This window comes from Physeter macrocephalus, chromosome 20 (genome assembly GCF_002837175.3).
Source record: "Physeter macrocephalus isolate SW-GA chromosome 20, ASM283717v5, whole genome shotgun sequence".
In the NCBI taxonomy this organism is placed as follows: domain Eukaryota; kingdom Metazoa; phylum Chordata; class Mammalia; order Artiodactyla; family Physeteridae; genus Physeter; species Physeter macrocephalus.
In genome coordinates, this window is record NC_041233.1 from 37,360,002 (window position 1) to 37,386,741 (window position 26,740).

Sequence of the window (26,740 nt, forward strand, 5' to 3'; positions counted from 1 at the left end):
CTCTAGGTCCATCCACCTCACTACAAATAACTCAATTTCATTTATTTTTATGTCTGAGTAATATTCCATTGTATATATGTGCCACATCTTCTTTATCCATTCATCTGTCGATGGACACTTAGGTTGCTTCTATGCCCTGGCTATTGTAAATAGTGCTGCAATGAACATTGTGGCACATGTCTCTTTTTGAATTATGGTTTTCTCAAAACTTTTTATCTTTCTGAGCAAAAAACTGTTCCAGGTGCCTTTTACAGTCTTCCAGGGAATTGAAATTTTTTCCATTAAGATAATTTTGTAAAGACCAAAATAAATGGAAATCCGAAGGTGCAGTGTCTGGTGAATACAGCAGATGAATCAGAACTTCCCAGCCGAGCTGTAACAGTTTTGGTCACCAAAGAAACATGCAGTCTTGCGTTATCCTGACGGAAGATTATGCATTTTCTGTTGACTAATTCTGGTTGCTTTTCATCGAGAGCCGCTTTCAGTTGGTCTAATTGGGAGCAGTACTTGTTGGCATTAATCGTTTGGTTTTCCGGAAGGAGCTCATAATAGAGGACTCCCTTCCAATCCCACCACATACACAACATCACCTTCTTTGGATGAAGACCAGCCTTTGGTGTGGTTGGTGGTGGTTCGTTTCGCTTGCCCCATGATCTCATCGGTTCCACATTGTTGTACAGCATCCACTTTTCATTGCCTGTTACAATTTGTTTTAAAAACAGAACGTTTTCATTATGTTTCAGTGGAGAATCGAATGTGGAAATATGGTCAAGGTTTTTTTCCCTTAACTTACGTGGAACCCAAACATCAAAGCGATTCACATAACCAAGCTGGTGCAAATGATTTTCAACCCTTGATTTGGATATTTTGAGTACGTCGGCTGTCTCCCACGTGGTATAATGTTGATTGTTCTTAATTATTGTTTCGATTTGATTTCTATCAACTTCAGCTGGTCTACCTGACCATGGAGCATCGTCCAGTGAGAAATCTCCAGCACAAAACTTCACAAACCACTTTTGACATGTTCGATCAGTCACAGCACCTTCTCCATACACTGCACAAATCTTTTTGTGCGTTTCGGTTGCGTTTTTACCTTTCTTGAAATAATAAAGCATAATATGACGAAAATGTTGCTATTTTTCTTCCAACTTCAATATTAAAAAGGCTACACAAAAATTCACCAATTTTGATATCTTTTTTTAAATGCATGCTGATATGACATCTGTCACATACGATCTAACAAAATTGTTTCAAATGAAGTTAAAGACAACTAAGTGCTACTAGAGCCATCTTACAGAAAAAAACGAACGAACCTTTTGGGCCACCCAAAATTTAGCGGTTCTATGTAGTGTTGGTCTGGGGTCACAAGAATAAAAGCAAGGAGAGGTCACTGGGGTTACCTGCCCAGCATCCAGTTCCTGCCCACTAGGGCTGAAGGCACATGTTTGGGTGGCACTGACCCCCACCCCCTGCTCGGCACAGTTTTATCCTCTGGCCTTAGTGCTTGGTTCAGGTTGGTCCTGTAACAGTGAGCTCAGTTGTGTTTGCTCATGAGGAAGCAAGATGACTCCTTCATGAGGCCAGGGGTGAAAGCACGTGCTGCCACCATTCCCTTCCCAAGGGGAGCTGGCCTGGCCTGAGGACACATCAAAGCCTGGAGGCAGCACTGCCCAGAGAAGGGCTGGGAGCAGAAGCCACTGCCCTAAGGACCCTGTGCCCCCCGGAGCAGGGCCCACCCACTGCAGCATCCCCGGTCAGGTGAGCCAGCCAAGTCCCTTCCTGGGTAAGACCATCTGAGCTGGCTTTTCTGTTACCTGGAATCAAAAGGTCCGTAAAGAGTACAGAGGGCTAGCTCTTCATCTAAGAGTTGGCAGTTTTATTCATGTTCTTAATCTGGGGAGATTAATGTGTACCTTGCAGGGTTTTTATGAGGATTAGAAGTAAATCCCATAAACTGCTCAGCTGCAGAGGTACACGGGCACTCTGTGAGCAATTAGGAGGAATTAGTCCACAGCCGGTATTATCTCACTGAATCCTCAAGACGGCCCTGAGCCATAGGGACAAAGGCAGGTTTGTGCCCATTTTGTGGAGGGTGAAATATTCCCAGAGAAGCTGAGTGATTGGTCCAACGTCACCAAGCTGCTGAGTGGCACAGCTCAAACTGACATTAAAACCAGGTGGATGTTTGTCACGTTATTCCAGGAATAACAACCAGGTCCCATCGCACAGGCCTGTCCTCCTCATGCCTGCCTCTCTGCCTAGGGCTCTGGAAGGAGGGAGCTGAGCCTGAGCCCCGGGGTGGGGCGAGGATAAGACTGCACAGCAGTGATGTCAGGGATGAAGGAGGAAGGTCAGGAGACACACACCCAAGTCTGCCGTCCCTGCCCTCGCCCCCTTGCTTGCTCAGCTGAATGTGGACAGAGGCTCAGACACCCACAAATCGATGCCTATGACCAGAGGGGTGCACTTTTCAAAGTCCAGGGATGCAGGGCAGCTGCAGCCATCCCCAGCATCGATAGCCAAACCCTTCCCGCTTCTCCTTCCATCGCCCTAACATTTCTGCAGCATCTACTTCTTGCTGATTTGTGTGAATGCCAACACCAAAGCTCTCACAATCAGATCCAAGCTTCCCAGCACACCTGTGCTAATGTGTGCGCCCTGGAGCCAGCTGGCCTGGGCTGGCAGCCCTCGCTGTTCCTCCTCTCACTGGTCAGGAGACCTCACCAACATCGATACTTTTTGGTATCGATACTTTATAACAAATACTTTTGTTATTACTATGATGACTGCCATCCCCTGGCATCTGGCCCTGCCACCAACTCCAGCCTCACCTCCCTGCTGCTCTGCCCTGAATCTCCAGGGTTCCTCACCTCCATGGACCTCCCTTCATCCGCTGTGCTTTCTCCCCGGTTCTGTGCACTGCCCTCCCCCAACCCTCTTCTCCTGTAATGCTCTAACTCACCCTTCAAGACTTGGCCCAGATTTCACCCCCAGGAAGCCTTCCCTACCACCCACCGACCCCTGGGACAGGGTTAGGAGCACCTCCTCTGGGTGTCCGTGACAGCACCGTGGGCATCCCACAGGTGCTGCCACGGTCTTGTTTCTCTGGGTCTCCCACTAGAGGCAGACCTCAAAGCATGGGCTGTGTGTTATTTCATCCTTGTTCTATGGGCCTTACAAGCTTACAGAAGAATCAATCGTAAGTACTGACGGAATAATAACAGAACCATTTGCATAGAGCTCACCATTTACCTGTTGGAAGCACTTTGTACAGACTAACTCATGAAATCCTCCCAACAAACTATATGCTAGGACTACTATTGCCCTCATTTTATCAGAGAGGTTGAAAAATTAGCTAAAGGCACACAGAAATCAGTGGCAGAGCCCAGATGTGAACTGAGGCAGCCTGGCCACAGAATCTTTAACCATCACAGCAGATTGCCTTTCACAGAAGGAATAAATGTTTTATAACACTGCTACTATTCAATATTATACAAATGAAGCAAGTAGTTACATATCTCAGTTTTGAGCATATATCTTCATATTCTCTTTGAAATCACATCTCTGCCTTCACTCTAAATCCTGAAAAAATCACTTATTAAATCCCATACTTTGACTGTGGGAGTATGTTTAAAAATCTCTGATGGTTCAGAAAGGACTGAAAAATGCTTTAAACTAAGCTCACAAAGTACAGTAAAACTGTGCCTGTAATTTATCCAACATGTAAATAGTCTGTGGCCCTGACTCTTTATCCTTGAGAAAGTGTATGCACCAGAAAACATGAAGAAAGCTTACACAACTTCAGCTGTAACTGCATCAGCACAGGTGACACAATGTCCATTTTAATTTCTCCCATTTGCAAAAATTTATTATCTCAAACCCATAAGAAGAGGTCAAGCAAAAGGTCAGGAAACGTACTGGCTGGGAATCGCCTTTTAGGTGCCCCTGTATACCCTCTTGACAATTTTCTTGAGCTTGAAGAAAGGCACCTGAGTGCACTGAGGAGGTATCATGGTATGAAAACACATTATAACTCTATGAAATTGGTGGCATTTCAACTAAAATCTGATTTTCCGGGACTCTGGGGTACAGTTTCATACCTACCAGTTGAGCTGCTCTCAGGGCTGCTTTCCCCAGGGAGGGCACGCTTAAAATCTTGCAGAATCCTGAGAAGCTCACTAAGGCCTGGGTCTCTGCTCTGGGAGAGAGCACTCTGCCATCAGAAAGGAACTGTCCCCTAGCCCCAAAGGTCAAGGCCGCCCCTCCCAGGAAATGGCAACTTCTGACTTAAGGATGACACACATTCGAGATGAGACTTGTTTTCCTGCTGTTTGAGTTTCTCTCAATAAGTCATGGACGTTCCTAGAGTCCCCAGGTTCTGCCCCAGTCACTTGGCAAGGTCCCTGTCTCAGTGACCACAGCCTCAGCGCCAGCATGTGGCCTCTTCCTGAGGGTCTCTCCCCTGCCTGAAGGTTTCTGTTCCTGGCATCTTGCCCTGGTCCTGTGCTCTCTGCCCATTCTCCCTTAGGAAGAAGTGGTCAGAGGACAGAGAAGGACATTTGTCCCGATCATAGCTTGAGACTCCGGGGCCCAGCTGCCCACTGCCATAGCACAGATGAAGCAGCCTGGATCTGGGAGCCCTCTGGCACAACAGGGACGGAACAAAAAAATGCCTGGGCTGCAGAGGCAGAGAACAATTCAGGTCAAGGCCAGTTAAAATGGCAAGGATTGACCAGTTCACAAGTGAGGCCCCGTGGCAGGGAATGGGCTGCATTAGGTCAAATCAGCATGAGGTTCTAATAGAAAGATGAATGCAAGTCAGAAGGGCACCCGGCTACCAGGTTCATGGGGGCAGGCCTGGCCCCAGCAGGGTCCTGGGGTGCAGTGGACTAGAAGAGGCAGGCTTTTCCAGAGGCAGATCTGTAGGCTGGCCCAACAGGAGATACGCCAACAGGGAGCGCTCAACTCAGGCGCCCAACAAGTTTCACTAACAGCACCAGCGGGTAGAGGGGGCAGCATATAAGCGGGACTCTGTGGTCATCTCTGACCTCTGGCAGGCATCGCAGGGCTGGGGGAGACCAAACTCTAATGCCCACCAGGCTGGGGTGACATCTTCGCTGTACTTCCAGCCTCAGCACCAGCTCTGAATAGGTGCAACTGAAGGGGAAGGCTGGGGAATAGAAGGAAATGGAGCCCAAACTCCCGCACTGCTTGCTAAGAATGTAAGGCCAGATGCTAGATCACAGCATGCAAATCCTGAGAAACACTGGCAGGCTGGTCCCTCCACAGCCTCTGATAACCTGAGCCATAACCTTCCCCCACCCCTGAAATGCCGGTCCTTGGAGCCTTTTCGGGGCATATGCTTTAAAAAAGAAACAAATAGCTTTATTGAAGCATAATTTACTCCCCATAAAATTCATTGATCATTAAGTGTACAATTCAATAATTATAGTAGATTTATAAAGTTGTGCAACCCTCATCGCAATACAGTTTTAGAACATCTCTATCACCCCCCCAAACTATAAATAAATAGTTATTTATAGTTAATCCCTATTCCCACCCTCAGGCCTAAGCAACTACTAACCTACATTCTGACTCTATAAATTTACCTTTTCTGGACATTTCAAATAAGTGGAATCACACAATATGTAATTTTTTGCATCTGGCTTAGTTGACTTAGTACAATATTTTTGAGGTTCACCCCTGTGGTAGCATAGATCAGCAGTTTCTTACTTTTTATTATCAAATCATATTCCAGTGAATGAATTACTAAATTTTGTTTATTCATTCACCAGTTGATGGATATATTTAGATTGTTTCCAGCTTCTGGTGATTATGAATAAAGCAGCTATGAAAAGCTGCATGCATGTATTTGTGTGGACATATGTTTTCATTCTCCTGGGTAGATTCCTACCAGTGAAATTGCTAGGTCATATGGTTATGTCTATGTTTAATGTTTTAAGAAATCACCAAACTGTTTCTCCAAAATGGCTATACCATTTTACATTCCCACCAGCAATGTACAGGGTTCCAGTTTCACCACAACATGGGCAAAACTTGACACTGTCTTTTTTATGATAGCCATTGTAGTGGGTGTTTAGTGGCACCACGTTTTGGTTTTATTCACACTTCTCTAATGACTAATCATATTGAACATATTTTCATGAACTTGCAAGCCATTTATGTATCTTCTTTAGGGAAATATCTATTCAAGTCCTTTTTGTCCATTTTTTAAAATTGAGGTATAGTTGCTGTACAATATTATGTAAGTTTCAGGTGTACAACACAGTGATTCACAATTTTTTAAGGTTATATTCCATTTATAGTTATTATAAAATACTAGCTATATTCCCTGTGTTGCACCATATATCCTTGTACCTTATTTATTTTATACATAGCAATTTGTACCTCTTAATCCCCTTCCCTCTCCCCACTGGTAACTACCAGTTTGTTCTCTATATCTGTGAGTCTGTTCCTTTTTTATTATATTTACTGTTTTTTTAGATTCCACATATAAGTGATATCACACAGTATTTGTCTTTCTCTGTCTGGCTTGTTTCACTTAGCATAATACCCTCCAAGTCCATCCATGTTGCTGCAAATGGCAAAATTTCAATTCTTTTTTATGGCTGAGTAGTATTCCATTGTATATATATACCACATCTTCTTTATCCACTCATCTGTTGATGGACATTTAGGTTGCTTCCATATCTTGGCAATCATAAATAGTGCTGTTATGAACATAGGGGTGCATGTATCTTTTCAAATTAGTGTTTTTGTTTTTTTCGAATATATACCCAGGAGTGGAATTGCTGGGTCATGTGGTAGTTCTATTTTTAGTTTTTTGAGAAACCTCCACACTGTTTTCCACAGTGGCTATACTGACTTACCTTCCCACCAACAGTGTATGAGGGTTCCCTTCTCTCTACATCCTTGCCAACATTTGTTATTTGTGTTATTTTTGATTCTAGCCATTCTGACAGGTATGAGATGATATCTCATTGTGGTTTAATTTGCATTTCTCTGATGATTAATGACGCTGAGCATATGTTCATGTGCCTGTTGGCCATCTGTATGTCTTCTTTATCCATTTTTAATTGTGTTATTTATCATGTTATTATTGAGTTGTAAGTGTTCTTTATATATTTTGTCCTAGCATCATTTGTTGAAAAGACTACACTTTCTCAACTTTTTGGAAAGACTTTGTGAGGGGTTGGTATTCTTATTTTCCTTTAATACTTGGTATGCTTCACCAGTAATGCAAGGTGGGCCGATGCTTTTCGTGGCTGGAAAGTTTTTAGCTAACAATTTAACTTCTGGACTTATTATAGGTTTATTCAGACTATAGCTTTCTTTTTAAATCAGTTTTGGAAATTTGTGTTTTTCTAGGAATTTTTCCATTTCATTTATGTTGTCTAATTTGTTAGAATAAACCTGGATTATCAGGATTATAACCTTTTAATTTTTGTAGGGTTTGTAGTGATTTCTTTTTCCTTTCCTCATTTTGGTAATTGGTTATTTTCTTTCTCTCTTTTTCATTTTCATGGACAGTCTAACTTAAGGTTTGTCAAGTCCATTGATCTTTTCAAAGAACCAACTTTTGGTTTCATTGATACTTCTTTGTGTGTGTGTGTGTGTGTGTGTGTGTGTGTGTTTTCCATGCCATTGATTTCTGTTCTAATCTCTATTATAACCTTTTTTCTGCTTACTTCGGATTTCACTTACACTTCTTTTTCTAGTTTCTTATGGTGAAAGCTTGTAGTGATTTTAGACCCTTCTTCTTGTCTGATATAGGCATTTAAAGGCCATAAATTTTTCTCTAAGCACTACTTTAGCTGCATCCTATAAGTTTTGATATGCCGTGTTTTCATTTTTATTTAATTCAAAATATTTTCTAATTTTTCTTTTCATTTCTTCTTTGACCCACATATTATTTAAAAGTATGTTGTTTGAAATTCAAAACATTTAGGAATTTCCCAGATTTCTTTCTGTCACTAATTTCTATTTAATTCTGTTGTGGTCAGAGAACAGACTTCATATGATTTCCTACATAAATAAAATACTAATTTTATAAAGATTTGTTTTATGGTCTAGCATATGGCCTATCCTGGAGAATGTGCCAAATAAACTTGAAATGAATACATTATGCAGTCACTGGGTAAAGAATTCTTATTTGTCAAGTAGAACTGCTTCATCTTCTGTGTCCTGGCTGATTTTCTCTCTCAGTATTCTATCAATTATTGAGAGTAGAGCATTGAAATTTCCAGCTATTACTCTAGAATAATTGGAAAATTTCATCTTTTAATTTTCTGTTCATGTATGTGAGGCTCTGTTGTTTGGTCCATATAATGTGTTAAATTATCCTGATATGTTGATCTTTTATAATTATAAAACTTCTTTCTTTGTCTCTAGTAATATTTCTTGTCTTAAAGTATGTCTTATTAACTTAGCTACCACCTCTCTTATTGTTACTACTTGCATGGTGTATCTTTTTCTATCCTTTGGGTGCCCTTCATTCTCCTCTGCCCATGCATGTTGTCTCAGCCAGAGATATGCTTGACCCAACTGTGACCCAAACCTCAGGCTAGAAGAACCACTGGGCCTCCCTGCTCAATACCGCTAAGACTGCCGCTTCCACTGCCAACACTGCTGAACGTGGGCTTTGCACACTGCTCCAAGTCAAGTGAGCCCGCTTCTACCACAATAGAGAGGCTGATGGTCCTCCCAGCACTTCCTGCCTTAAAAGAATCTCCTCATCAGCCAAGCTGGGAGGGGAGAATATCAGAGCAGCCCAAGGCCAAAACTCCACAGAGTACCACTGTTCCTCTCAGCAGTTCAGCAGTTTTTCCAAGTAGAAAAGTCTCTCAGGTTAATATATACCTCTGGTGTTTCCAAAGTGCTAAGATGGTTACTTTTGTCAATTTTGTTAAGATTTATAGTTGCTTTTTTGGGGAGAGGACTTTCTAATCCCCTCACTCAACCATACTCAGACATCTCTCCTGGGGACATATACATATACATTTGCACTCATGAAGGCAGGGATTTTTGTCTCTTTACTTCACTGCTGCTTCCCAAGCTCCTAGAACAGTACCTGGTAGACAGTAAGCTCTCAATAAAATAACTTTGCATTTTGATATGAGTAACAGGATTTCTGAGGATCCCAAACTCAATAGCAGGAACACAAAGCAGTCAAGTATAGGGACTGTTGGGACTGTAAACAGGATCCCCCAGAGATATCAAATACAATTTTTATTTGAAACTTTAACAGAGGTAATTGTACATTCACATACAGTCATAAGAAATAAAGCAGAGAGATCCTATGTACACATTACCGATTTTTTCCCGAAGGTTTCCTAAGAAACAGCTTTTGGTTTCATTGATTTTTCTCTATCACTTGCTGTTTTCAATTTCATCAGTTCCTGCTTTGATCTTTATTATCTCCTTCCTTCTGTTTGCTTCAGGTTTATTTTGCTCTTTTCCTAATTTCCTGAGATGAGACCTCAGAATGTTGATTGGAGGGCTTTCCTCTCTTCTAATGTAAGCATTTAATACTATAAATTTCACTGTTAGCACAGCTTTAGCTGCATACCACATATTCTGTTATGTTTATTCTCATTTTTGGTCAATCCTACGTATTTTCTATTTCCTTCTAGACTTCCTCTTTGACCCATGGATTTTTTTTAAAGTGTGTTGTTTAATTTCCACATGGTTAGAGATTTTCTTGCTGTTGTTTTATTTCTGCTTTATGGTTTAATTCCACTGTAGTCAGAGAACACATTTTATATGATTTTAATTATTTTAAATTTGTTGGGATTTGTTTTATAACTCAGGATTTGGTCTAAGACAAACCATATCTTATGATGAATGTTGCACGGGGGATGGAAAAAAATGTGTTCTGCTAATGGTGGTTGGAGTGTTTGATACATATCAATTTGGCCCTCTTGGGTGACTGTGTTGTTTAGATCTTCAAAATCCTTGCTAATTCTCTATCTAGTTGGTGTATCTACTGCTGAGAGGGGATGTTGAAGTTGCCAATTATCATTGTGGACTTATCTATTTCTTCTTTCAGCTCTTTCAGTTTTTCCTTTAGGCATTTTGTGGTTCTGCTATTTGATATGTACACATTTAGGATCTCTGCCTTCCTGGTGGATTGACCCTTTTATCATTATTTAATGTCCCTCTTTATCACTAGTAAGTTTCTTTGCTCTGAAGTCTATTTTATCATGTATTAGTATGTCCACTCTTGAATTTTTTGGTAATGTTTGCATGGTATATCTTTTTCCATCCTTCTATTTCAATCTTCCTATGTCACTGTGTTTGACATGAGTTCCTTGTAAAGAGCATATATTTAGGTCATGTTTTTTTTTTAATCCACTCTGTCAGCCTCTGTCATCTGATGTATTTAAACCACTTACATTTAAGATAAATAGTACATCAGCAGTTAAGTCTGCCATTTTATTATTTGCTTTCTGTCTGTTTTCTGTGGCTCTCATCCCTCTGATTCTTTATGTTACTTGAATTTTAGGATTCTATCTTTATTATTCTATACTGCTTTTGAATGTATTTTTCATAATTCTTTAATAATTGCTTTGAGCATTGCAATACACACATGTGACACCACAGCCCACTGGTAAAAATGTTCTATCACTTGAAGTAAAGTGTGGAAATCTCATTTCTATTTAGGTCACTTACCTTCCTCATTTTTACATATCATAATGCTCTTCTTGAGTATCAGATGGTTTTATAATTTTTTGTTTCAATCATCAAATATTATTTTTTAAACTCATGAAGAAAAGAATAGTCTACTTATGCACCCATATTTCTGCTCTTTCAATTCTTCCTTCTTCCGTCCTAATGCATCAAGATATTTCCTTTTATTTCAAGAATTTCTTTTAGCCATTCTTTTAAAGTAGGCCTGATAGTGAAACTAAAAATTCTTTTCGTTTCCCTTCATCTGAGAATGTCTTTATATCCCCTTCATTCCTAAAGGATAGTTTTGGCTGAATACAGAATTTGTGGGTGACAGTTATTTTCTTGCAGTATTTGAAAAATTGGCTACTTCTTTCTGTCCTCCACAAATTCAGATGGAAAATGCACTATCATTCAAATTTGTGTTTCCCTGTAGGTGATGCATTGTTTCTCTCTGGTTGCTTTTAAGATATTTCTCTTTGCCTTTGGCTTTCATCATTTTCTTCTTACTACCTTTCAGGGTCCTCCTTTGTCTGTCTCTTATATTATTTCCAGAATTGATAGTCGTGCTTATAAGCAGGGAAGAGCAGAGAGAAATTGATCTAATCCATCCTGTCTGGACCAGAAGTCTCAAATTTTTAAATACTATGAGTTTGCAATATCTACCATAACTCCATAACTATTGTTACCTGTGAGGTGTGTCCCATCAGCTAAAAGGCTAGCATCTTAGCACATGTATCACTAATGGACGCATTCTGTAGAGTAGGACATAGGACAAGCAGGCGTTGGTGGAAGGGGATCAGGAGTGTTTGTGGTCAGAAGGCATCAAAGTGGTTCAGTCCACCTGCCAGCTCCTTCCTAAACAGGGGAACTGTCATTCAAGAGCAGGTGTCAAGCCTCCTCCAGCATGTATGTTGGGCCAGCATGAGCCACATGTTTGCTGGCCCCTCTCAGGGTGACAGTCAGAACGTGAAATCTGGAAACATGCACGTGCATGCAGAACACACATTTTAGGCCAATTTTTGAACTAATATGCAGACGTTAAGGTAAAGATATAAATTTAACCATTTCTTGGTAATATCAAAAGAAAGTAAAATAGCAAAGAGTTTTACTTGAAAACAAGAAGAAAATATTCCTACCTGTTCTGAGGGCATTTCACCAAATAGTGTCTCACTGTGAAAGGAAAAAGAAATAGAAGATGGTAAATAAATGCTACTTTAGATATATATTCTCCAGGAATTCATAGGAAATGTAGGCGGCCAAGTATTGCCCAAACATTGGCACAAACCACCTCTCAGGGCTATTATACTTCTCCTTGGATGAGTACAGCAGAGCCATGGCAAAGACATCACAGTGACTTGATATTGTTCCATACCTGGATCAAGCCAGGCATGAAGCCATACACCTCAGACTTCCTGGTTTCATAACACCCAAAATTCATTTTTTTGGCCAAGCCAGGTTGAATTGGGTTCTAACCTAGAGTTACAGAGTCACCCAACTTCTGAGCTCTGCCTTAGTCGTGAGAAAGCCTTCTTGGGGCAACTTTTCTCCACTTAGGTGCTCCTGTCTATAAAATGGGTTTTAATTCTCTGATCAAAGCTCTTCCAGGACTAAGAGGAGGTCCTGGGAAAAAAACAGCCTTTTTTTTTTTTTTTTTTTTTTTTGCAATGACATCCTCCATAGTAGGTCTCCTTCAGAAAAACCGTGTTCTAGCTACAGGGGAAAAATAAGAATACCTAGGCAGTTATCCTAACAAGTGTCCAATCTAAGCTCATCATTGAGTTCACCTCAAATAGAAGTAAAGCTGAAACAGCCACAGGGCCCTGGAGTTGTGTAGTAGAGTGTTACATCAATGGCCCCAGTGAATCACACATTAATATATCTATCCACATCCTTGTGTAACTCCATCCCACACTGACTCTGAGCTTGGCCACATGATGTGCTTTGGCCAATGAAATATTAGCCAATGAGTCACAAGCAGAAGCATAAAAGGCCCTGTGCTCTGAGGTTTGTGAGCTCTCTCTCTCTCTCTCTCTTTCTCTCTCATTGCAGGGAACTCTTCTGCTATCACATGAAGAAGCCTGGCTAGCCTACTGGAAGATGAGACCACATGAAACAGACACGAGTCATCCCAGCTGAGGCGCCGAAGGAGCCAGGCCCCAGCTGATCCACTAGCAGGCTGAAGCTTCATGAGTGATCCAGCTGAGGCCAGAAGAACTGCTCAGCTGAGCCTAGGTCAACTTGCTGACCTGCAGAATTGTGAGCAAATAAAACAGTTGTTGTTTCAAGCCTACTAGATAACTTTCTACCTACACGTGAAGTGATCTGTGATGCAAGTGACCAATGCAGGCTCCAAACCAGAATGACAGAATCAGCTTTAGAGGGGTTTTTTTGGTTTGTCTTGTCCAACCCCCTAATAGTATCTGAAGTCTTTCTGCATTCCATTTACTTAATACCTACTATGTGCTGGACAATTTATAGATGCAATAATAATAAAACCATAGTTCATACTTCCTGAACACTTCATATGTTCCTGGAACTATTCTAAGCTTATTATATAGATCAGTGGTCTTTAGTCTGGGGTTTGCATAGCCCTGGGCACTCTTAGGAAGAACAGTTTTAAGGACATCTGTTTCTGGATCCTCACCTCCCATGGTATTCTTTCCTTAGAATTCATTCCCCTGGAACTTGCCTGAGGTCTGGCTATATTCCTTTCCCTTCCTCCCTGTTACATCACCCTTCCTACTTCATAAAATCAAGGCATACCTCTTACCCATCCTGACTTGTACTAGAGAGACCTGTCCTGGGGGTAAAAGCCAGTGGGCACATCAATGGCCCCAATGAATCAATAAATGTTTTAAAATATTGGTGTCAGTGTTGAGAAAGCAATGACTGGGCAAATAAACTTTTCACTAGAGGAAAGCTTTCCAATACTTTGCTTTCAACAAGGATTGAAATATGACCTAATCCGGTCGTCAGATGGTAGAGTATTAAAATCATTTTTGATGATAGATCATTGTGACTTTTGACATAAAACTCAGAAGCAATTTAAAGTACTGAGTGGTATATAAGGAAACTTCATCCATTCCTGTCTCTTTTTATATTGAACGAGGTATTTCAGAGCTAACATCTCTTAAAAATATAGGAATAGAAGTGATGCTGAATTCTATTACAAATTCATACAAGAATATAGGAAGTAAAAATAAAAATCCATTTCAATAAATATACATTTCCAATAAAATTTTACTTCTTATGATTATTATTTATCTAAACTTGTATTTATGTGGTTTTGATTAATTTTATATTCATTCCTAAATCTTTACTAATTGTGCAGTATTTACTGCTAACTCAATCCAGGAAAAAAATTTAGCACTTAGAGACTTGTGGAATAAGGAAATTTTTTAAATCTTAATTTAAATTTTTATACACAAACTATTTTATAGAGAAATATACTCAGTTACCAACAAAGAACTTACAAAACAAAAATGTATGAAAATAGGATAAAATTTTGTGGGGGAAGTGGATTGAAGATAAAAATTCAAAGAGAAGAAGGGACAATATAAAATTTCTAACAGCTAAAGTTTGTTTATGGAGTCTTTTTAAATCAACAGATGTAGTTAAATTCATGACACTTAGATGTAAAGGAAAGATTTAACCATTTCTTTTTAAGATGTCAATATTTGCCTTGGAAATTACATCCTTTACAACAATTTATATTTATGATCAAAAAGTTTAGATGTCAAAAATAAAAAACGTTCAATGATGCATAACTTTTTAAATGATTTTAGCGGCTATGCAAACAAAAATGTTTGAAGACCACAGCTTTGTACTCTAATTCAATCTTCACAATAACTTTGTCATCATACCTATTTTACAGTGGAGGACACTGAGGCACAGAGAGGTTAACGGCCTTGCCCAAGGTCACACAGCTAATATTATGGGCTGAGCTGTACCCCCTCCCAAATTCATATGTTGAAGCCCTAAAGGCCAATACCTCAAAATATGACTGCATTTGGAGATAGAGCCTAAGGAGTGAGTAAGTTAAAATGAGGTCATTAGGGTGGGCTGGTGTCCTTATAAGAAGAGATTAGGGATACAGACATGCACAGAGGGAAAACCATGTGAAGACACAGGGAGACAACGGCCATCTATAAGCTTTGCTATGGCAGCCCGAGCAAACTAACACACCTGCAAAGGGACAAAACTGGGCAGCCTGACTCCAGAGCCCTCTTGTAACTACTCCACACCATTCTCAGAGGAACTGGGCGGCTGGTATTAGGGATCCTACAGATGAAAAAAGTAGTGTCCAGGATAAACGGCTGGTCCCCTGTGCCAGGGCTGGAGCAGGGCAGAGCCGGGACTGGGCCCTAGAGAACCCCGTGCTCTGACCTGTTTGGGAAAGTCCGGTCCAGGGGCAGTAAGGTGGGCAGCCTGCAGATCAGGTAGCCAGGGAGCAGGAGAGCAGCTGGGGGGCTCTTTAGTAATTGGCCATGGGGGCGGGGGGCTAACTCAGAAGGGCCAGGAGCCTGGCGAGGAGAGTCAGTGCCAGGCACAGGACGTGCACCTCGGCCAGCACTTGCCAACTGAAGCTTATGAGATCTCAGCCCAGTGAATGCAGGGCTGATGTCCCTATAATGAAGAGGGACAGCCCAGGGTCCAAAAGTGATCCTGGGCACCAAGGGGAAGAATTATGGGCATCTGAGAAATAGACCTTGCCGGAATCTCCCTTAAATATGCATAGCATAATCACTGCTGATTACATAACTGTGTCACCTGTCTTAGCTAGGGGTTCCCAGAAGCAGAGCCTGTAAGACAGGGATTCAAGTGCAGAGTCTATGTGGGAGGTGATCCTAAGAAACCCACTGGAGAGTGGGGAAGTGAGAGCAGGAAGAGAAGAAAAGCAATGAAGGGTGATTCTGGAGCCAGTCTCCACCACAGGCCACAGCCTGCCACCCAGGGCACTTGACCCAAAGGCTCCCGCTCCACGCAAGGCAACCAACCTGCAGAGAAATGAAAACTCGGGACACGGTGTTTTTTAAGTGGTGATCTGTGATCTTCAGGACTTTGAGGACTCTAAAAGAAAGGGCTGTTTTTCTCACCTCTTCTGATAGGAAGACATCTGTGAGCACGAGGTCCTGAGCCACCCTTCCTCTGCCTCGTAGCCTGGGGACACACTGCACCCAGACGCCACCGCATGGCCAAACCTCCCAGATGACATGTCCAGGCTGGAGGCCATCACTGCCACCTGGGACTGTCCCTGTCACCACTACCTACCCCACTATGGTTAATTTGGGGTGGAGGCAGCCATGCCCCCCATCCTATCACGCTCTGTAGCAGTGTTAGGGCCTCTGAGGTACGGCTGACCTTCCCCCTCATTGCCCCCCAACTTGCCTGCACCTTCTTCAGAACCCCAGGCCTTGCAGAGACTCTGAGATAGGTCCTGTGGATAGTCCTGCTCCGTTCACAGAGCAGTCTGCACGCACGGTGAGCACAGTGGCATCCCCTGAACAGGGCCCGGTGCATTTGCACGGTGCTCTCCCAGCCTCCTCCCGCCCCAGCACAGGCAGGAGCCCTGCAGCCTGGAAAAGCACCATCTGCCTCTCTCTGGAAGGAGGGTCAGGACTGGGATGCCCTCTTCCTACCCCAGCCGTTTCCTCTGCACAGCAGGGTGCTCCCGCCACGTCAAGCTCAAGAGCCGGCCCCTCCAGGAAGCAGCCCTGCCTCGACCACGTTTCCAGGCCGGCACGGTTACAAGGACAGGTAAAGCCGTCTCCCTCGGTCACCAGGTGGAAAGCTGAGGAGGAGAACCAAGTTTTCTACCTCCTGTTGTCTTGGTACAAAGAGCATTTTAGGGCCACAGCCATTCAGTGAAAGCACCAGTGCATAAAGCTCTCTATCTAGAGTCACGCTGTCCCGTATGGTAGTCGTGAGCTGGGGTGGCTATCAAGTACGGGAAATGTAACTGGTCCAGAATATGATGTGCTGGCACTGTGAAATCTTAAGGACTCAGGATGTTTATTTGGGGCCTGAGAAGACCTGCTGGATTTCAGCCTTCATATGAAAAAAGGAATGTAAAATATCTCTTTCAGAATCTTTATGATGATGCTTGTTGAAATGGTATTTCAGATATATTGGGTTTAATAAAATGGATTAAAATTAATGTCACCTGTTCTCTTTTTAGTTTTTAAATGTGACTACTAAAAAAAAAACTGTCCAACTTCATGCGCAGCCCACCTTGTATTTCTACTCGGGACAGTGCACAGGGGGGGTTGTATTTGCCCTACAGCCGTCGGGAGGGCTGAGCCACAGTCACCATGACTACGATGGAGGGATCCACCCGGAGAGGTGGACCACGCACAGAAGAAGGTGGCCCCTGGAGCTGCCCAGGCCCAGGACTGGCAGCCACGGCACCGGGAAAAGTGTCCCCAGGGCCCTGTGAGGTAAGAGTAACTTTTATCCCCGTTTCACAGTGAGGACACATGGTGCTCAGGACGTTTATTTGCGGCCTGAGAAGACCTGCTTTACAAGTAAAGGAGCTTGAATCCAGGCCCTAGGTCCAGCGCTCTATTCATGAAGCTACTGGGGAGGCTTCCGAGCACCCACTCGGGGAGACGGGCTCCCTTCTGATGGGGCAGTGGGCCCAGGAGAGCTCACCGAACCTTCCCACACACTCTGATGCCCAAGCCTGCGTCTCAGAAGCGTTTGGAGGGGAGAGCTCATGCTGGGGTGTCCCAGTGTCCGAGTGTCTCTGATGCCAGGCTGGTGAGCACTTCATCCTCCCCAAGGTCCCAGGGACACCTTGTCCACAGCCACCCCATTCCGTACCTGGCAGCCTCCTCCCTCCACTAAGCGAGGCTGTGAGTGGGAGGAAGCGCCCCAGCTCCCTCTTTCTTGTACTTCTGGGAGAAAAGATCACAGGCCCTTCGATCCCATCACCACGGGGAAGCAAGCGGAGAGCCAGTTTGTGGCAGGCAGATGTAGGTGCCTAGCAAGCCGTGGGGAGCCTGGCTTTGGAGCCAGGGTTTTAGCACATCGAGTGCAAGCTAAACGCAGTCATGACAAACATAGAACCGAGACAAAGGGGCTAGACCCCTCTCCCTCTGGTTACGCGTGCCTTCAAAGCTGTCCTTTTAAAAGCTCAAACATGGAAGGTTGAGGGATTGTTGGGGCCACACCAAAGCAGCAGGTATGGACTCATTCCCGAAGAAGCAAAGGCCTTTGAAACCAGTGTGCTTGAAAATCCACTAGAGTAATGCCACCAGGATTGGTGCATTCCAGGGTGACTCAGAGCTGCAGAGGCCCTGGGATGAAGTTCCGGGCACCCCGGCGCTTACAAAGATTAGGGATGGAGACTCACAGCTCAGAGGAAAGTAGAAAGTAAGTCACACGTGGTGCAATTAACTCCAGCTCTCTGAACAATGAGCGCCCTAGGAGGACAGGGTGAGGGCAGGGCAGCAGGAAGGTGAGAGAGAAGGGGACTGGCCCTCAGGTCCCCTGGCTTCCAGGATGGGGTGTGTGTATCTCAGGGGCCCAGCGGGAGATCACATCAGGAGCAGAGAGAGCTACTCTGACATCCTCTTTTCACACAGATCTTGCCGAGCAAGCGGGAGAGCGGGTGCCAGGGTGTCCTCTGCTTCCCACGTGTGTGTGAGCAGCCTGCAAACCTGGGTGTTCTGTGGCTACCACGCAGGCAGGAGGATGCAGAAGGACCAACAAACACACATTTGCATAGGAAACCCAGAAACTGTCTATATAACAAGGGGGTCTGGGCCTGATTTGATTTTTGTGCATCCAGGGAGCATAGTTTATCTATGAGTTTCATTTCAAGATAGTAATGGGATCATTTCAATATATTCATTGTAAAGAGAAGTGCTGAGTAGGCTAGAGTGAAGAAGAACTGGTTCTAAGGCCTTGCTACTCAAAGTGAGGCCTCCCATCATCAGGGTAGCACTGCCTGCACTTCTTATTAGAAATGCAGACTGTCAGGCCTGCCCTTACGCTCTGAATCAGAATCTGCATTGGAGCAGGCTCCCAGGTGAGCAGTCTGTTCCTGAAGGTTTGGGCAGTGCTGCTCTAAGCCTCCCAGGTCCAGGTGAGGGCTAACGCCAGGCCTAACATGCACAGTCCTGCCAGGGATACAGGATGCCAGCCTGCGGACAGCGGTTGTACCAGACAGATGCCAAGCCCCCGAGGAGCCGCGGGAGCCGTGAACTGCTGTCTGGGGAGGACCTCAGCAACGACCGCATTGAAGGCTGAAGGAAAATTCCTCGGCAACGTCAGCCCCCAGATGGCTGAGGTTTTCTTGAACAGAAACACAGAGGCTGAGGATCGGGCTGGGCTCGGGCTCTGCCACTCCCTTGTCTCAGGACTTGATCAAGCTCCCCAGCTGTGTCCTCTGTCAAACGGGAGCGATATGGGCTGTCATTCGGGCTGGTGGTGAGGACTCATGAGAATGTGGAGGGGCCAGCCAGGGGTCTGGCCCACAGCAGGTGCTCAGGCAAAGCTCTTGACGGCTCATAGGGCTTCGGATGCTGTGCACAGGCACACACGAGGCCATCTGGAGGCCACTCCCAGGGGCACGAGGGCAGCTAAGATCTGGATTCTCAGTGGCTCTGTGGGAAGCCTGGAGCTTATGTCCCAGTCTGCCTTGTTGGCTTTGGAGGAGAAGGACTTCTCCTGAACTGCCTACGTTGCTTTGTTCCCCTGCTCCTCCCCACGGCCTAACAGGGCCTGCACTCCAGGCAGATTTCTCTATCATGCCCCTGAGCCCAGGCAGAGGTGCCTTTCGAGCAAAATAGGCTTGGAGACTGCCAGTGTGGCATCCAAACTCCAACAGCTGGGAACAAAGCAGCCGGGAAACAAAGCCATTTGCCCACCATTTGTTGAGCAGCTGTCATGAGCCGAATTCCAAGGAGAATGGGTCAGATGCATGGTCCCTGTCTTACACACCATCCTCCTGGAGGGAGGCAAATACATTGGCACATGTGCAACATGTGCCACGAGCTCATCAAAGCCATCAAGTTTTGGAACAGGAGAAAAGCTCGGGCACCGTGGATGAGGTGTGCGCAGGCGTGGTGGGAGGCTCTCAGGGTGCAGCACAGACACACAGAGCACGGTGGGCAGGGCACGGGCTGCGGAAGAAGGATCTGGCTAGAGCTCTGGCTCTGCTTCCAGTGCTGCATGGCTCTGCGCACCCGTCCAGCTCCCCATCCGTTCTCCACCCTGCTCGGGCCTTGGAGGCTGACCTCTCTGCACGTGCTCTGGCTTCCGGTCTGGGTGGTAGGACCAAAGGAAAGCAGCCGAGGGACACCTGAAGGCAGGGGGCAGGGAGGGGCTGAGGAAGGTAGGCTCCTGGCTCCCTCCCTGCTGCGGCCTGGTTTGGCACTGCCTGAGTCCCTCTTCTAAGGCTCTTATTGGTGACAATTCTCCCACAGCTGCAGCTCTCAAGAGTTCCAGAAACCTCTTCTCCCCTTGTCCCCTAACCTCTAGGGTGGAAGCAGCATCCCCCAGGTGCTGGTCCCTGAACGCCTTTCTCTCCCTCCCTCCCAGATTCCTTTAGCCCTGACTGCACCTCTGGGGAGAGTCCCCTCTGGAAACTCTGCTCAGTTTCCCTGTTTAATTGTCCCCCTAAGCCATGACCACCAAATCTAATACTTCCCAGCTTTATGACCTTGGCCTAATAGTAATAATTATTCTATATAACTATAACCGTATGTCATCATAAATGCAGGACACTTACAAGGAGCTGGAATGGGTAAAGGGTTTTATTTGTGGGGTTTTTTTTTCAACTTAATCCTCACAACAATCCTGTGAGACTGGTATACTGGTATTTTCCCCGTTATTTAGAGGGAGAAGGTGAGGCACGTCAGGTAAGTCATCAGCTGGTAGGTGAAGAGTCGCCATTTGAACCAGAGTTATTCTAATTCCAGAGCCCAGCTCTTACCCAGATCATCTCTGGGAGCTGCAGGGTCCCCGTCTGTTTCAGAAATTCTGAGGTCGGGGTGCACAGGGAGGGTATTTCAGAGGAAACAGGAGCTGGTGGAAACGCGACCTGGAGGTTTGGTGAGAGGCGGGGACTAGAGAGAGAAATCAGGCAGCATTCATAGGGAGATAAGAGTCAGAGTCATGAGAACTGTAATCACTAAGGAAGAAAGAGTAAAACAAGAAGGGGCTAAGGACAGAACCCAGGGGACAGGGACACCACCAAGAAAGGAGACAGAAGGAAGGGAACACTCAGACCGGACAGGAAGAGAAGGGAAGGGGTGCCTTTCCAGTCCCATCTGCCTGCCAGGCAGTGTCAGGTACTGTAATTAAATTATGAACACACAACAACATTCAATCTGAGGAAGGTGGTGTCCATCCCATGTCATTTAATAACTGAGGAAACCAAAGTTCAGAGTGGTTAAGGAATGTGTCTAAAAACTCAGTCTTAAGCGGCAGAGCCAGAATCAAACCCAGGGTCATCTGACTCCACAGCCTCTTCTGGGAGGAAGAGAGAGGTAAGGGCCCTCAGAAACCACGGAAGGAAGGGATTCGAGAAAAGGGATGACATCATCACTGAAATGATGTCAACAGTGGCCACAGTTGATTTTAGCAGAGTCTAAGGTAGACACATCTCCTCACTCACACTGCTTACCAGTCACAGGTAAATAATCCCTGACTCAGGATGCATCTTTCAACCAAAGTGATACTTTGCCCAACATCTTCCGCCCATCTGTGGTTTGGTTGTGCTCCCACTCCAGACATGACTTTATCTGTTCTCTTACCTCTGGATTTCCTCTTGCTAAACACAGACTGCCAGATGATGGTCAGAGTGAAGAGCAGAACGCTGAGAATCCCCACACAGCACACGAGCACAGCATACACGTAGAGGTCTGAAAGGCAGGGACACGCAGGTGACTGGCGGGACAGGCCACAGCACAGGAGATGCTCCAGATAAAAAGCTTCACACATTATCAAAACTCAACTCAAAATGAACTCAATGAACTTAAGCCTAAATGTAAAATAGAAACAAGAAAACTTCTGGAAAAAAAACATAGAAGAAAAATCTTTGAGATCTAGGACTAAGCAGAGAATTTTCAGACTTGACACCAAAAGCATCATCCATATAAGGAAAACTTGATAAATTCGAAAAATTCGATTTCCTCAAAATTTACAACTTTCCTCTGTAAATACCCATATGAAGAATGAGATATCCCATATATTGGGATAATACCTATCAGAACAGCCAAAATAAAAACTAGGACAATACCAAATGCTGACAAAGATGCAGATAAGACACTGCTGGTGAGAATGTAAACTGGTACGGCCACTCTGGAAAAACAGTTTGGCAGTTTTTTAAAAGATACACCTACGACTATCATGCAACTCACCAACTGCTCTCTGGGGCATTTGTCCAGAGAAATGAAAACTTAAGTTCACACAAAAACCTGTATGTGTATGTTTGTAGCAATTTTATTCACAATAACCCAAAACTGGAAACAGCCCAGATGTCCTTCAGTGTGTGAATAGGTAAACAAACTGTGGTCCATCCACACCACAAAACACTTCTCAGCAATAGAAGGGAATGAACTATTGCACAAAGCGTTATATTGAGTGGAAAAAAAATCCCCCCAAATTACATACTGTATGATTTTATTTATACAACGTTTTTGGAATGACAAAATGATAGAAATGGAGAACAGATTAGTGGTTGCCAGGGGTTAAGGAGGGAACAGACGGGAGAAAAATGGGTCTTGCTATCAGGGACCCTTGTAGTGATGGGAATGTTCTGTATCTCGGCTATATCAATGTCAATATCCTGGTTGCAATGTTATACTACAGTTTTGCAAGATGAAACCATTGGGAGAAATTGGATAAAAGGGTACCAACTGGTACAAGGAATCTCTCTGCATTACTTATTAGAAACGTATGTTAATCTACAATTATCTCAAAATAAGTTTGTTTTACGTTCCAATGATTCAATCATGTTCATGTATATCTTAGTTTAGGCTGCTATAACAAAATACCATAGACCGGGTGACTTAGATGACAAACATTTATATCTCACAGTTCTAGAGACTAGGAAGTCCAAGATCAAGGCACTGGCAGGTGCAGTGTCTGGTAAGGACTCTCTGTTCCTGATTTGGAGACGTCTTCTCTTGGTATCCTCACATGGAGGAGAACAGAGAGCAAGCAAGCAAGCTCTCAAGGATCCCTTCTTATAAGGACACTAATCCCATTCATGAGGGCTCCATGCTCAGTACCTAATCACCTCCCAAAGGCCCTACCTCCTGATACCATCATATTATGGGTTAGGATTTCAACATATGAATTTTAGGGGACACGAACATTCAGACCATAACAATATACATCCATTTCTTAAACTCCAGTGATCAACTTTGTCACCAATCCGATTGATAAGATGCCCAAACTGCTCAGAAAGCAAAAGGGAAGCTAGAATCATTATTTTAATCTTCCATGAAGCAAAAGGCTGCAGATATTTGAACCTAGTAAATGTTTGAACTTAGCAAAAATGCTTCTCTGCTGACAAATTTCTTTAGCCAACAGACATATTCAGCCTGCTTTTAGGTACAAGAAATATAATGATGAACATCCAAAGGTCTTCTCATCAAGAAATCAGAGGGCTGCATGGTACCTGAACCATAGGGCTGCATGGTACCTGGTCCAGAACCAGAAACACACAGAAGAGGGACCCATCCCGGTTGGGGAGGTTGGGAGGGGATTCCCAGAGGACTGGACCTCTGTGGTGAGTTGGAGTTAAAATAACACAGAAAATGCAAAAATACAGAGAGAGAATAAAAATAGAGAGAGAAAAAAAGTCATCAGCTATCCATCACTTTGAGTTAACTACTGCTGTACTTTATGATGTACATGTATAATTTTTAAATTAAGATCATACTGTTTTATATCTTTCTTTTTATTTAAATTTCATTTTCTCATTATGCTCTCTTCAAAAAGTGATTTTAATTTTGAAAACTATGATAAAAGTTTGTGGTATTAATACATCATCATGAGACTTAATATCTTATCATTGGCTACTCAAAGTGTTCCGAACCTCCCTATAATAAATGATTCTATGATGAGTATTCACAACCTTAAACCTTAATGAGTCTCTCACACTGTGTTCTCAAGATTAAAGTGCCTAGAAGTGGAATTGCTGAGTCAGCAAGAATGCACTCGGGACCTAGAGAAGCAGCTGATTAAGTGCTTAAGCTGAAAAAGCAAGCAGTAAGCCTACTGGGGTGGCTGGCTTCCACGGCGAGCCTGGAGAAGCAGGTAAGGCTGTGGTCAAGGAGAGGGAAGGAGGGGGAATGGGATGGAATCAGACATCTCGGTTCCCCTGGGAGGCCCGGGGATGTCCCTGCCCCTGGAGCGCCTCCCCTGGTCTCAGGTTCAGCCAGCATATTCACTTAAGCTAGTTCGAGTAGGTTTCTTACAAGGCAACTTAGAAGCCTGGACTAAAAATAAACGAAGTAGAAAACACAATAGGACAAGTTTGCAGGTGAAGGGAGCACTTGCACTAATATTTAGGGAACAGGGCAGGTGGTGGGAACGAGAAAGAGTATCCTACAAAGGGAGCAGGAGCCAGTCACAGGAGCCGAGGAGGACCCAGTGAGAGTTCTAGAGGCCAAGAGGGTAGAATGCTGTAAGAAAGATTCTCTAACAGCATCACGTGCTACTGGAAAACACCATTGGGATTTCCCACTAGGAAGTTACTGGAAAAGTCCTGGAGGAAAGCCCGTTCAGTGTGATGGGAGGGACAAAGCCAGGTTACAGGGGTCGAGGAGCTCCATGGGGTATGAGGAGACTGAGATAGAAATAGAGAAAACTTTCTCCTATAACTGAGATCAAAACTGCCTTTCTAAATAGACGCCTGTGTCTCGGATGTGTGGGCCTTGCAAATTAATACGGTAGAGAACTCTGCAAGTGGTCAGTTAGGAGACAGGCTTGGCCTCCATTTAAACAACATGAAATTCCAAGGAACAGAGCAGAGGTCACAGACTGGGACTCAGGACAGGATACAGGACAGGACAGAACACGGAGAACATAAGGCCAGTCCTGGATTTACACACTGTTGAGCAAACTATTCCAGGAACAGGACTGCAGAGCCATTTCTGGCACCAGAGGCTGGGAAACAATGTGGTCACAGTGCCAGGCAGACAGAACGGGGGCTGGTGGGCGCAGCATCTGCCTCAAAAGGATTCCAGAGATTCGGGCCCCAGGACCAAAAGGCAACAGCAATTTGGCTTCAGTCTTGGGATGGAGAGAACTATCTTCCTAAATTTTCTGCACTGCTGGAGCGAAGCGACCTAACCCACGAGCTCCCCTCTTCATCAGAACTCTTTCTTTGGTTTCGGGACTGCAGGAACCAAAGGGGGAATAAGGTCGCAGCGAGACTCTCCCACAAGTGTCCCCAGAAGCATGCTGCAGACATCTGTGGCCCACTCTCAGGCAGGAGGCCCACTCTCAGGCAGGAGGCACCAGGAGGCCCACATGATGGTTTCAGATCACAGCCTCCTCAACGTGCACAGAGGGGGCTCGCCACAGGGAGCCACAGCTGCAGTCATAAAACATCTGGCCTGTCTGGAAGGTTCAGCTACGCTGCCAAGCACACAGGCCCTCCAGGCTGTGGACACCGGCCAGCAGGCACCAGCCGCCCGCATGTGGGTCCCCACAGGCCTAGGATGGATCATGCCTGCTCTATTGTATTCTTGAAGCCACAAGAACATTAAAAAGTGTCACCTTGCAGGAGGAGGAAAAACTCAAGAAGAACACCTGAGTCTCCCTGGATTGGGCAGCAGCCACTACCCCAAGGTTCTGACCTTTTCCTCTGTTCCAATCATTCCTTTGCTGCACAAAGGCAATCTCCCTGCTGTATCTACTCAGAATGCTAAAACCACCTCCCCTTTCTCTGAAAACAAAGGTTAAACCCTGAGCCATTTGAGCCGGGGTCACAAACTCCCAACACTCCAGGGATACATTTTGCCAGCAGGCTAGAGCCAAGCTCTGCCCCGGTGACACAGGCAGCCACAGTGCAGCTCCAGACATCGTTCTCAGGCTGAAATACTGGCCCAACGTTGCCCTATCTTCCGTCTTTTCCTTTACCTTTTATATAAACACCTCTCTAATTATAAATGTGGGCCAGAGGTTTTCAAACTCAGACCCAGCCAAACAATGCTTGTCCGGAGGCTGAATCCAAACCTTCAGGTTCAAATTGAACAAAACATCTGCACTTCACCAAATCTGGGCTTAGCTTTTAAAATACCACAGAACACTGAACACTCAAGACAATTCTAAAAATCTCGTTATATTCTCCAAATTCACTTGCAGTTTCGTCTTCTGCCATTGGACTTCCAAAGACATTGCTTCGTTGGACTCAATTGCAAGCCGCCATGCAGAAAGCTATCTCCCTGCTGCCCCCAGCCTGGGGCCTCCCTGAAGCAGATGGTGGGGCCGGCAGGCTGGAGCGATGTGCACGCAGCAGGGAGGCCAAGACGGGGTGCACAATGTCTGCATGCCAGCTCCCACCCTCCCAGAAAGCCAGGCCGCGCCAGGCAGAGCGGTCCCCGTGAAAGGCAGCCTGCACACCTCTTGCCCGGCAACCCTGAGGCCGGCTGGAATATTCAGAGCTGCTTTGAAACCCAGTGACCCCAGCATTCCTCAGCACAGGGAAGGAACCCAACTTCCCCTCGACCACTAAATCGAGAAGGTCAATGTCCGTCCTCTACATTTCCAGGGCAACAACAAATACCTAGATCACAGTTATGTTGAGAAAACCTCGTACTTCTACTAATTTTTTTATCCAGCCGGTGATAACATCTTGCTCAGGGAGAAATACCTGAGCAATAGCCTTGAGGGATTTTAACTCATTCCAGAATCTCACCAAGAGGACTGACAATGCTTTTTTTTGTGCTGCAGGCACACAGCCAGGCCGAGCTAAGCCCCAGGAGGATGGATATCCGTCCTCAAGCCCTGCCGCAGCTCTCCCATCCAGGAACAAAAGGGCAAAGGCCTGGGATCAGGCGCTGGGGAATTTCAACTGTACCCC

The 26,740-nt window shown here is 44.8% G+C and overlaps 1 protein-coding gene across 2 annotated transcripts in view; it reads right to left on the reverse strand.

Annotated features, from left to right (window-relative positions):
- The window catches only part of VSTM4 (V-set and transmembrane domain containing 4), a 56,737-nt gene extending 35,010 nt beyond the window's left edge, over nt 1-21,727 (reverse strand). Inside the window, exons 1-2 of one of the 2 annotated variants that reach the window (XM_028481083.2) lie at nt 21,456-21,727; nt 11,829-11,862 (exon numbers count right to left, since the gene is read on the reverse strand). In XM_028481083.2, coding sequence (XP_028336884.1) covers nt 11,829-11,862; nt 21,456-21,642 — 221 coding nt within the window. In that variant the 5' untranslated portion in view covers nt 21,643-21,727. The remainder of the gene's footprint in view (nt 1-11,828; nt 11,863-21,455) is intronic. The other variant, XM_028481084.2, reaches the window with a different exon arrangement.
- Nucleotides 21,728-26,740: the final 5,013 nt, after the last annotated feature.